The sequence below is a fragment of the Carlito syrichta genome, unplaced genomic scaffold, assembly GCF_000164805.1.
Source record: "Carlito syrichta isolate Samal-C Ts95f unplaced genomic scaffold, Tarsius_syrichta-2.0.1 Scaffold315847, whole genome shotgun sequence".
In the NCBI taxonomy this organism is placed as follows: Eukaryota; Metazoa; Chordata; class Mammalia; order Primates; family Tarsiidae; genus Carlito; species Carlito syrichta.
In genome coordinates this window covers 1,276,370-1,289,516 of record NW_007259943.1, presented here as the reverse complement: position 1 = coordinate 1,289,516, position 13,147 = coordinate 1,276,370, and the positions used below count along the sequence as shown (strand labels likewise).

Sequence of the window (13,147 nt, the reverse complement as noted above, 5' to 3'; positions counted from 1 at the left end):
GACAGAGTGAGACTCCAACTCAAAAAAAAAAAAAAATAGCTTTAAGTCCAAAATAACCACGAGCAAAAATAGATCTATTGGGAAAATATTTTCAATTGATACAACAGAGTGGCCTTAATATTATAGGACATAAACTGGTTTTTAAAGGCATAGAAAAGTTTTGTCAGATTTCACTTTCATGTCCAGAGTTCATCTTCAACCAAGCAACCTATTTAATCTCAGATAACCTTGCCTTCTTCACATTTCACTGTCAATATTTCAACATTTTAGCATATTTTTAAATACTATGACCCAAATATATATTTTTTCTTGATAGAGAGCAGGCATTTAGCCCTTTTAGTACACAAGCAGTTTCTAATTTTTGTTTAAATGTGTACTCAAAATTTTTTTTTTTTTGTCACTTGGTTTGGAACTCAAAAAAATATTTTTATAGAAACAGAGATGGACTCTGTGGTTAGAACTCTAGGCTAGACTAAAATAGTTTATTGAACTCATGAGATTGTTGATATATAATACTCTGCTATGACACAGTACAGGACAAATGCCATCCATGTCCATGATCTTGCTGTATCTTTGGGATTCAACAAAGATGTCAAAGGCATGTGCCCAACCCAGACCCGGAGACAACCATGTAGTAGAACATTCCTTCACTTCCTACACCTGCTGGAGGTAGAGAAGCCATAATCCCTGATGAATTCTGTGACTAGAATTTTAGTAAGGGAAGGTTTGTGGAGTAGAAATAGAAGGTACAATGTGGAATCAATAATAGGAAATTAAAATCCAGGACTGGGTGGACACCAAACTTGTTTACGCCAGCCTCTTCCCTGTTTTCCTCGAGGCTATGGTTTCATGTGCCTACTTCTTTTTTTTTTTTTTTTTTTTTTTTTCTGGCCAGGGGGTAACCCTTCCACTCTAGTGTTTTGTTTTGCTTTTACCTTATCTGGCACCTGCTAATCAGTCTCATAACTCCCCTCTTTCTGAATAAACACATAACACTCTTGACTATATCTTATGTTAGCACTTCTATAGCTACAGGAGAAAAATCCAGGGATATAAAGTCTTCTCATCTCTGTTTACCTTCTTCCTTGTTTATGTCCTAAAGGGAGGGAGGAGGTCATTCTTGAATGACATATGGATTGTTAGATGGTCTGAGGACTGGATTCCCACCTCAGTGTGAAATCAACAGAAATAATCTTCAAAATTACTCCTGAGAGGTTGAAATTGAGAGAGGCTGGGTCTGGGGGAGAGAAGGAGCTGGTGCTCAGAGGCCTACTTCAGTACTCATAAGTCTAGTTGTTTCCACCTGTGATATGGACTCATGCAACAGGTGGGATCTTATTTAAGTCAAGAATTTTCATTTATGAATTTTATCCAGATAATCTGAGTTGTCAATTTGGACTCTGGTCAGTAGTCTTCAGTGAGGACAGTATTGTTGCTTTTCATGTAAAACCTCAGTTATTAATATATGTAAATGGCATTTTTATATTAGAAAGTATAACATTTTTTTGTTCAAACATAATAGAGTGGAAAATATTAGACAGAAATGAGTCATCAACAAAATATGTCACTGAATATATTTTGAGGATTTAGAGCATTGAATGGAAACTTCCTATTAGCAACAGAGGATATAACAATAGTCCTGTCAAAACTACTCTTAAAGATGCTACCAAATACTATGGACATTCCAGCCAACCTCAGTGTGCTCTTCTCGAGAGTGAAACTAATTGCCATGTTTGAGAATTTTCTCCCAAGACCCCAATATGTGCTTTTGTATACAAATAAAAACACTTGTTTTTAAAACAAGTCAAATATGGTCTAATACTGCCTTACCTCAGAATGATGTTCCCCCAAAATAATGAATAAGACTATTTTTCAAAGTGTCTTTACATATACCACTCATTATCTCTGAACTTTTTATGCAATTAAAAGCTTAACTTTTTATACAATCAAAAGCTTATACAATTAAAAGCTGATGGAGTAGGCCAGAAAAATTCCTCGAAAGTGTACACTTATTAACATGTATAATTATAATCGGTTTGACTAATTGCTTTTTATCTGATACCATATGTTCACCAAAAGACAAAGACGTTTGTTTTTTACTCCAATAATCCATACTTTGATTAAGAACCAAATTGTATTAGAGTCAAACATGCATAAATGTCCCTCTGCCTTTGTATGATTTGCTTCATCCAAAACGCTTCACAAGTGTTGCCTCCCAGACAAGATCAGGGCATTTCAGACAGTAGTGGCTGCCATGCAGAAGAGATGTGGGGGGAAGAGCAGGGAAGAGCCTCAGGGAATATGAAACTGGAGGAGACTGAAGGAGGAAGAGATGCCAGCAGAGGAGGAAAGAAGAGACCTGGGTAGGTGAGCAATGAGCAAGCCTCCTGAGCTTGGCCATATTTTTAAGAAATTCCACTCAGTTGTCTATTTTTAAATTAATTAATAAATTTTACGTAAGGAGATAGTGAAACATCCTTTCTTTAGCTGCCTTCTGAGGAAACAGGGCCTTGTTTCCTCAGAAGGCAGTGAAACATGCGAAAAGGTTTGTAAGAAATCTACCAAATCTAGAAGTTTTTGTTTAGATGAAATATTGACTTACCTGCCATGTTCCCTTCCTCCGTGAGTGATTCTGCCCCTGGCCCACAGTATTTTTCCTTTTATCTATATAGAACACAGAGTAGGGAGAATGAGAATGAGAAAGAATGTTTGTTTTTCTTGGCTATTTCTGAATCCTTAACTGCCTTGAAAGGGTGTGCAGCTGTATCTCATCCAAAGTATTCTTTTACTGTCTTCACTGCTGTCTCCCTTGAATGGTCTGGTGGTCTTCTGGTGGTGCCAGCATTGTGGCATTGCATCCTCAGTGACTTCTATTTATCCAAGCATCCATGCAACCAACAATTAATAAGTGCCTCCTATGCCCCTACCCCTATCCTAGGCGCTAGGGATATGGATGAGACATTTCCCTTGTCCTTAAAAAAACTTCGTTTTGCGGTAGATCTAGTGAATGCGTCAGCCCAGCTTGGGAAAATCTACTTGAGCTTCCATGCTAATGATATCAAGATTCGTTGAAATGCCTTCATATTTTAGCAAGACCTCACAAATATTTTATAATGTGTCTTTGATCTACCTCTCCCAACTCAACATTACAAAGATAGCATTTGATAGCTATTCACAGGAGAATTTAACCAAAACATCCATTATTCCTCTTTTCTAAATGGCTTGTGGTTTGGATATACAGGAACAGTTGGTATTTTCACTTAAGTGTTCTTCCCTATCAGCTAAGCAAAGCAGTAGGAGTTCTTACCGAATTTAATATTGAGCTATCATTTAAAAATATAACTCATCTGACATTGTTGAATCTTTGCAATGAGCACTTTTACATAAGAAGTGCAAGCATTTTTAGAAGTTATCTAGAAGCTCACAGTTTCCAAAGTTATTTATACATACAGTTCCTGGAGATCAGTTGCAAGGTGGAAAAGTCAGAAAGTATTTGTGCTTGGTACCTGTGAAACACTCAGGAAAAGCTACGTTTGGTTTGTCTTCTTTGCACCCTCCTGCGTGAGGACTGGCTAGTCCAGCTGTTAAGTTCATAGTGCTGATGAGTTCAGGGTCAGTATTACAGTGTCTGCACGGACTATTTTGCTTTCATCCAAGTGTGTTTCCCTTGCTGTTCAGCTCTTTTTTGAGGGCACACCATGGTTGGGAGTTATGGATGGCTCAGCCCAAATCCATTGTCACCTGGAAGACACATGACAACATGCATTTTCATAACCGGTGACTCAGTCTAGGGAGAGATGGCATTTTCTTTTTAGGTGGAGGATGTCTGTTGGCCAAGTATTCTCTTCCTTTGAATGAAAGGCAGATGTTTGAAAGGTGCACGATTAACTCTCCAGTAGACCTTCTCTCTTGATCCTGTGCACGCCCACCACTTCTGCCTGCCATGATGCTGCCTGCAGCCATGGCTGATGCCAACTCAGAGAGTCTTCCAGACCAAGTGACTGTCTCTTCCAAGAAAGTAAGGCTGACGTGGACACAAACTGGCAGCTCATAGCTGAATTCAGCCCAAAGATATATTTGACCCATACAGAGTTGTTCTCTGTAATGTGAATTAATTGCTGAATTTCCAGTTTCTTTTGGAAGATGGAAAGGCCAAGCAAAATGGAGCCCAGGTTTCTGCAGGCAACAGTTGGCTAGAGCTGAATAGTTACAGTCACACTCCCCACCCGGTCTATTCACCTATGTACCTCTCCCGCCTGGCCTCAGGAGTCATAGGGTTAGACAGCATTCAATCCCTTTCACTTTTTAACAAGGTTAATTGCCACTTTACCAGAGTCGATGGCAGGCACTTCACTGAGGACATGGAAATTATTAAATGGCTGCTCATATCTTATAGATAAACAAACCATATGATGTTCTTTGGTGCCATTCATGCTTTGTCCTCTGCAAATAAATACAAGACCAATAGTGTGCTGGGTTTATATAGGGGTAGCTGAAGATGTATATAGAGAAGAATCATCAGATTCTTACATCCAGCCACCTAGGGGAAATAATTTAATTCACTTAGTATAATTTCCTTTCCTTATCGTAAGCAGATCTAGTATAGCCAACTGAGATTTTTGCATTACAGCTCCTCTTGTTCCAACTAGAGGAGGCCTCTAAAGATTTATGAAAGCATCCATGGTTTGAGATAGAGTGTGTCTTTGTTTTAAAAATAGAATCACAGATTTTGTGGGCATCAGCTATTCTCTCTCTCTCTCTCTCTCTCTCTCTCTTTTTTTTTTTTTTTTGGTCTGTTCTCCTTTTAGTGGAAAAAGGAATTAAAAATAATGCTTTCAGTTCAGAATTTTGATTTACCATATTAGATTGGCTAGAATCATTATTTAACGATTAGCTTCCTTATCCTGTCATGGCTCTCTGTTACAAAAAATACTACTTAGTTGAAGCTAAGTAGTCTATCAGAAGGACAAATAGAAATATGTCTAGTTAGCTATACCTGATTTCTCTCCTATCTTCCTAGCTTGCCAAGGTTTCTCAGAAGCTGAAATGATAGCACTGTGGTTGGGTAGAGTATTCCGTTGCTGTAAGCAGATGCATTTGTAGCATCTAACTGGAGGAAGCTGGGGGCAGGATGTGGTTGGCCACCCAGGAAAGGATGCCCAGATGAGGCCAGTAGCCTCCCAAGTCTCCCAGCAATTCCTACCGATCTGGCTCTGCCAGACAGTCCCTACTGTCTCTCCTCTAGAATTCCACGCTCCGTTTGCTATAAATACCACCCCATGGCCTCACCTTTCCCTGATTCCCAAACTTGCAGGGCTTCTCTTGAGTACCCTCCTCAGCTGCTACCTCAATGCCAGGTAGCAGGCATAGCTGGGAGTTCAGTAGTGCCAGAGCTCATTTGTATTTATGTCTTTATCTGCAGAATGGCTCATGGGTAGACTCAGGGAGAGGGGGACAGCAGTCTGGCTGAGTCTAGTTAATGCTTTCAGTTAGCTTCAAGACCGATTTACAGTCCAGTTAAACCTCAGTGGTCACTTATGTCTCTGTCAAATACAAGTTCAAAGCATTGCTGTAACTAATTCAAATTCACCCATTCTAATTTGCCCATTGCTGTGCTACCTGTAGAATACTTTTTTTCCAGGTGTTTAGGAATTTCATTCTATATGGCATTTTAATTTCAGCTAATAAGCAAGATTGTAAATATATTCTGAAATATGTATTATTATATATCAATTTAAGAAACTGCAAGATTTTTTTCACAGAACTATTTTAGAGAGATTTTTGCTGAGGTTAAGAAAAAGAAAGAAAAAAAAAAAGACAGGATTTGATGTCCTTCAACATATTCTTATTTGAAAAATTTACAGATAGCATTGAAGCTAAAGGGTAAAAAATTGAAAAGAAATATATTTTGATAATCAAATATCTAAATCTAAAAATGAAGTTCTAAACTGAGCATCTGGAGAATTTGAATATTACTTTTTTGCAATGATGGTACTCAAAGATACTATGATAATAGTATTCAGATACTAAACATGCTCTTTGGAACCACTGGCCCCATCTCAGACTGTCCACACGCCCTGAGGAGATGCCTGCACAAGAGGGCAGAGTGAGATGCCATCTCTAAGCTCACGGGACTTGGTGCAAGCACTTTGTACATTGTGTAAGCCAGATAAAACAGTACATCCTGTCTTTTCCATGTTGGCAAAATATGGCTCCAATACTGACCTAGCTCGTAAGGCTCAAGCTCATGAATTCTAAGAGCCTGCTGAAAATCAAGGGAGTATTTATCACAATTTAAAATAAGAAAAACAAACAAATAAAAAAATAAGGATGCTTCAGAGAGGGGACTTTTAGGACATTCAGTGTAGTAGCTATTTCTCTGACTTAATTCATATGCTGGAAGACCCATTAAGTCTTTTAAAGTCTTTTAAGTCTTTCCCCTACCTTTTTTTTTTAAAAGCATGGATGCAGTGCCTTGGGGGTTGAGTATGGAACTTTGGGTATCAGCTTCAACTTTGATAAGATGCATGGCAGGAAAGAAGCCCCTAACAGTTGGTCTGTTGAGCTCACTGTGGTGAACTGTGTTTTAATTCATCATTTTTTAAAATGGAAAATTCAAAGTTAGAGTTAGTTCATATCAGATTTGTAGTTCATGTGCCGGGGCCACATATAAGACTGTTATTTTTAGAAGCTGTGTTTTGTGCCTACAATAAACCATCAGGCACCTTCTGAAGGTTTTGATCCTCCTGGCCACAACAACTACAATAAAGATTGAAAAGATTTTCATGTATCTCATTGGTCTGGAAGAAAGTTTCTGAAAAGAGGCAACAAGAAAACACATAAAGTGTTCGATTCATCTCATTTTAAATTGTGAATGTTTAATTTAATTTAAAATATAGTCTGACCAAAGAAAAACCACATTAAAAACTAGGCAGGTGGTGCCTCTTTCCCTGAAAGCAACTTCTCCCAAGCCTCCACACGTACACACACACACACACACACACCCTCCTCTTCCCTTCTGTCCTGTGGGTGGTCTCCCAGCTGGCTCTGTCCTCCCCTCCCCCAGGGCATTTGGACCTGGCAGCATGGGCCTCCTGACATCAGAAGCTGCTATCAGATAGACCCTAGGTCAATGAGGGGCCCTCCCTCAGTAGATGTCCTTCCTCTGGATTCCCATTCTGTCTGTATTTCCAGGGTGTAGTTCACCCCATAGTATAGTAATTTCAGACTGTACCAGCAAGCTCTATTTCTCAGGAAAAATATTCAATAATCAAAAGATATTACCAAGAAAAATACTGCCAACAAAAAATGGAACTTATGAGGAGAAATGACCAAAGCTTTTCTACCTTCTAAGATCAAATTGCCTAAAGTTCATGGATACTAAGAGTACAGTTCATCTTTTATAGCAAGTAGACAGTCCACAAGACAACCAAAGACAAAGACCAGAGTGTTCTGGCCTTGATACCAGATAGCAGGCATAGCTGAGAGTTCAACAGTACCAGAGCTCATTTGTATTTATGTCTTTATCTGCAGAATGGCTCATGGGTAGACTCAGGTAGAGGGGGAAAGCAGTCTGGCTGAGTCTAGTTAATGCTTTCAGTTAGCTTCAAGACTGATTTACAGTCCAGTTAAACCTCAGTGGTCACTTATGTCTCTGTCAAATAAGTTCAAAGCATTACTGTAACGAATTCAAATTCTAATTTGCCCATTGCTGTGCTATCTGTAGAATACTTTTTTCCAGGTGTTTTGGAATTTCATTCTATGTGGCATTTTAATTTCAGCTAATAAGCAAGGATGTAAATATATTCTGAAAGATGTATTATTGTATATCAATTTAAGAAACTGCAAGATTTTTTTTCCCAGAAATATTTTAGAGAGATTTTTGCTGAGGTTAAGGGAAAAAAAAGACAAGATAGGATTTGATGTCCTTGGACACATTCTTATTTTACAGATAGCATTGAAGCTAAAGGGTGAAAAATAGAAAAAATGTACAGATAGCATTGAATAGAAAAATGTACAGATAGCATTTAAGCTAAAGGGTAAAAAATAGAAAAAATGTAAATGTACTTTAATATTCAAATATCTAAATCTAAAAATGAAGTTCTAAACTGAGCATCTGGAGAATTTGAATATTACCTATTTGCAATGATGCTACTCAAAGATACTATGATAATAGTATTCAAATACTAAATACTATAATATTTACATATAAAACTATTTCTTATTAATTTTTTATGTCTATTAGTACACAAGACAAGGAATTCTATTTTTCCCAAGTAATTTTAAATCCTTAGGGGTTTTTTTTAAGCAAAGAATGATCTTATCTCAAATTTTGAGTTTCCATTTAGTATAAATATTTAATGTAAATGAATCATTTCCTCTGTTTTTGTCAATTCTAAGCACATCTGTATGTTTCAGTAAAATGAAGAATATTCATATTTATTTTATGGGAGAAATAATATTTGTGTGTACTAACACTGTTACACATACACTACAGGTGCATTCATTAAAGGGGAAAATATCCACATGTACAAATTCTAACATAATAGGGTGATAAATTATGCTTGTAGAAATGAAGCTTTTATTGGGAATTGAATCCCAGCATGCAGGAGTATGTTAGCTAACCCTCACCACAAAGTATTTTTACCACTTCTTTCCTAAACAAAGACTTTTGGCTGTTTAATAAATAGACGTTTTGTTTGTTGGCTACACAAAGTTTAGTCAAAGCATTACACAAAGAATAGATGTTGTTGTTAGAATGTGTTAAAAGCATGACTTTTAAGGCTAACTTTTACTGGGCCAAACCACAGAGGTCAAACTCCCTCTCTTTTGCAGAGGTACAGAACTGGAAATGAACATGAAACTCAAACTCTAGGGACCACAGTTTGCATTTCGTAGTTTAGCTTTATCTGTGCTTTAACTGTGCTTTGGTGTTTATTAGGGAGTTTTAATTGCTTTATTAGATTATTCCTTTTTCTCTTTAATATGTGATATGTAAGCATAGCCTGAACTTGAAACTGATTGTTGTTATATCTTGAGAACAAAGTTACTTTGGTGGGAAAACATTTTTGAATGATAAATGTGAGTGAATAGAGAAATGAAATCTGATTTATTATAAATATTTATATTTAAACCTTGTAAATAATTTTCAAGTACAAACAGATCATCTACTTAGACTTTCTGATCACTGTAGCAAATATTAATTGTACAGTAATATGAACGTATAATAAAGAAATATAAAGCAAAAAGTTTAAAAAGAGATCGGGGTCTGAACATGCCACATGCTTGCATACATGCCATCACAATTTTAGGGGAAATACTACACATTTGAATCATCCTGCTTTATAGTGGCCACACAGGAGATGTGATTAAGTGTAAAATTCTTCAGCATAAAGTGCAGGGATTTGCAAAATTATAATTGCATCAACATTATGAGAAATTGCAGAAAATTCTTATTTTCAAATGTCTGTTTTCAAAGAGTAAAACTTAAACTCATTATTGTCCCTCATGGAAGAATGTCTAAATCATACTTGTCTTTCTTTAACAGATAATTCTGAAATAATCAGCAGAAACGGAATGGAATGCCAAGAATCTGCATTGAGAATAACTAAACATTGTTACTGTACATACTATCCTGTTTCCTCCTCAATAGAATTGCCACAAACTGCATGCTAAATAAAGATTTAGTTCTCTGGACAGACCACAACTCTAAGAAGCTAGTGCTGCTATATCATATATGAGTATTAAATATGGTATGCTTAGTATATTCCAACCTAAGATAGTTAACTACCTGAGACCAGCTGTGATGTTTAAAGACATAAAGGATCAAGTTTACTTTTAAAGGGTTTCTAAACATAGTTTCTGTCCTAGGAATATTGTCTTATCTCCATAACTATAGCTGATGCAGAAAGTCCACCCAATTTACTCATTTGGACTCAGAATATTTCAAATTTAGCAATAAGCAATTAGCAGTAGTTAAAACCTATTCCAAGGACAGGTTCAATTCTAACTTCGATGTCTGTCATTTCATTTACCCACTGGATCAAAGGGTATGTTTCACTTCTTGACAATATGAATGCTGCAGCAAAGACAAGAAGTGAAGTAAAACCGATACCTGTCCTGCAGGTCTAAAATCTGAATGGAAATTCAAGCACAAGTACTGGGGACACATCAAAGTGTGGTGTTTGGTTTGCCTGGAGATGCCACGTTGAATCATGTGATTCTAGAATAACATTAAATAGATTGAAAAAGAAACTTTGCACGGTATGAGCTTCATACCCCACCAAACAAAGTCTTGAAGGTATTATTTTACAAGTATATTTTTAAAGTTGTTTTATAAGAGAGACTTTGTAGAAGTGCCTAGATTTTGCCAGACTTCATCCAGCTTGACAAGAATGAGAGGCCCATGCCAACAGTCTAATCTAAGGGATTAGTCTTTCAAACTCACCATCCGGTTGCCTGTTACAGAATAACTCTTCTTAACTAAAAACCTAGTCAAACAAGGAAGCTGTAGGTGAGGAGATCTGTATAATATTCTAATTTAAGTAAGTTTGAGTTTAGTCACTGCAAATTTGACTGTGACTTTAATCTAAATTACTATGTAAACAAAAAAGTAGATAGTTTCACTTTTTAAAAAAATCCATTACTGTTTTGCATTTCAAAAGTTGGATTAAAGGGTTGTAACTGACTATAGCATGGAAAAAAAATAGTTCTTTTAATTCTTTCACCTTAAAGCATATTTTATGTCTCAAAAGTATAAAAAACTTTAATACAAGTACATACATATTATATATACACATGCATATATATACTATATATGGATGAAACATATTTTAATGTTGTTTACTTTTTTAAATACTTGGTTGATCTTCAAGGTAATAGCGATACAATTAAATTTTGTTCAGAAAGTTTGTTTTAAAGTTTATTTTAAGCACTATCGTACCAAATATTTCATATTTCACATTTTATATGTTGCACATAGCCTATACAGTACCTACATAGTTTTTAAATTATTGTTTAAAAAACAAAACAGCTGTTATAAATAAATATTATGTGTAATTGTTTAAAACATCCATTTTCTTTGTGAACATATTAGTGATTGAAGTATTTTGACTTTTGAGATTGAATGTAAGATATTTTAAATTTTGGCATCATCGCCTGTTCTGAAAATTAGATGCACCAACCATGTCATTATTTGTTTGAGAAAAAAGAAATCTGCATTTTAATTCATGTTGGTCAAAGTCTAATTACTATCTATTTATCGTAGATCTGATAACCCTATCTAAAAGAAAATCACATTCTAAGTGTAATCTTACATAGTGCTTGTATTGTTGCATTTGTTTTAATTTGTGGAAAAGTATTGTATCTAACTTGTATTACTTTGGTAGTCTCATCTTTATGTATTATTGATATTTGTAATTTTCTCACTATAACAATGTAGTTATGCTACAACTTGCCTACAACATTCAAACTTGTTATCTTTTTTTCTTTTTTCTTTGTTAATCCATTTAAACTCATGGAAAACATAGTATACATTACTAAAAGGTAAATTATGGGAATCACTGAACTATTTTTGTAGACTAATTTTTGTAATATTGTCTTTCTTTTTTTTCCTTTTGTTTCCTGATTTTAAAAATTATTAGCACACAACTATTTTCAGCCCTTTAATAATGGATCATCAAAAACATCACCTGTATCCCCAAGCCAATATAGAAGACTGTATTTTTTGCTATGATATCCATTTTCCAGAATCGTGATTATAATATGCAAAGAGTCATGAATATGCCATTTACAATAAGGAGGAGGCAAGGCAGATACATAGATGTACAAATATATGTACAACAGATTTTGCTTTTTATTTATTTATAATGTAATTTTATAGAATAATTCTGGGATTTGAGAGGATCTAAAACTATTTTTCTGTATAAATATTATTTGCCAAAAGTTTGTTTATATTCAGAAGTCTGACTATGATGAATAAATCTTAAATGCTTTGTTTAATTACAAAAACAAAATCACCAATATCCAAGACATGAAGATATCAATTCAACAAATACTGTAGTAAAGAGACTAACTCTCCACTTGTATGGGAACTACATTTCACTCTTAGTTTTCAGGATATAACAGCACTTCACTGAAATATTCTTTCAGCCATATACCACTGGTAACATTTCTACTAAACCTTTCTGTAACACTTAAAGAATTCCCTCATTCATTACCTTACAGTGTAAACAGGAGTCTAATTTGTATCAATACTATGTTTTGGTTGTAATATTCAGTTCACTCACCCAATGTACAACCAATGAAATAAAAGAAGCATTTAAAAGGATTGTCTTGTCATCCTTCTTTTTGTGTTGAGATAGACTGAGTTCATCAAACAAAATGGTTTTCATATAAACAGCCTTTGGTAACTTCAAAGAAGACCAAATTTTGATCTTCAAATGGGAGATTGATAGTCTTTGCTTTTAGATTTGGGTTTCTAACAAAAAGAAAAAGAATTTAAAATGGTAATCTTAGAAGTAGTTTTGGTGTTCTTTAAAATTAGAAATAGAAGTAAATCCCACCACTGAGCCCTCTTCTTCTTGACTCTGACTGATAGTGAGGAGATATGGGCATCAACAACTAAATGAGAACAAAAGATCTGTTTCATCAACAGACAAGAAAGTGCCCATCAGTCTATATTACAGGCTTCTGTAAGGGCTTGATTGGACAACATGTCTTAGATCAGTGAGTTCTGTTCTATGCAGAGGTCCTGGTCAGGTGGACTAAGGACAGAACAGGTATTCAACAAAGAGAATTATGAGGGGCCTTGCTATGCTACCAATAACCATCCTCCTCCTGAGAGGTGCCATGTGGGCTGAAGGAGCCATCCTCAGCCCTTTGAGACCCTTGGTGTTTTTCAAGGAAGGTGCTATTGGCCTTTTGGTGCGAACATTCCTTGTCATGCTGGAGTTGGCAGAAATTGCCTCCTCTATGGACCAAATGCAGGAATATGAGGTTTTCTCCATGGCAGATTCAAAGTTTCAGACCTCCTAAGTGGTCATGATATTCCTTACAAGAATAGAAAACACAAATGTTCAGCAGATCAGGCAGACACGACTAAAGGTGCTCACAGTTTTTAAGTGTCCCCTCAGGATTTCCAAGGGTA

General features: G+C 35.9%; 1 protein-coding gene across 1 annotated transcript in view; it reads left to right on the top strand.

The window, feature by feature from the left end:
* Positions 1–12,328, top strand: part of MBNL2 (muscleblind like splicing regulator 2) — a 62,080-nt gene extending 49,752 nt beyond the window's left edge. The window contains exon 8 of the mRNA XM_021706665.1: positions 9,548–12,328. Coding sequence (XP_021562340.1) covers positions 9,548–9,562 — 15 coding nt within the window. The 3' untranslated portion in view covers positions 9,563–12,328. The remainder of the gene's footprint in view (positions 1–9,547) is intronic.
* Positions 12,329–13,147: the final 819 nt, after the last annotated feature.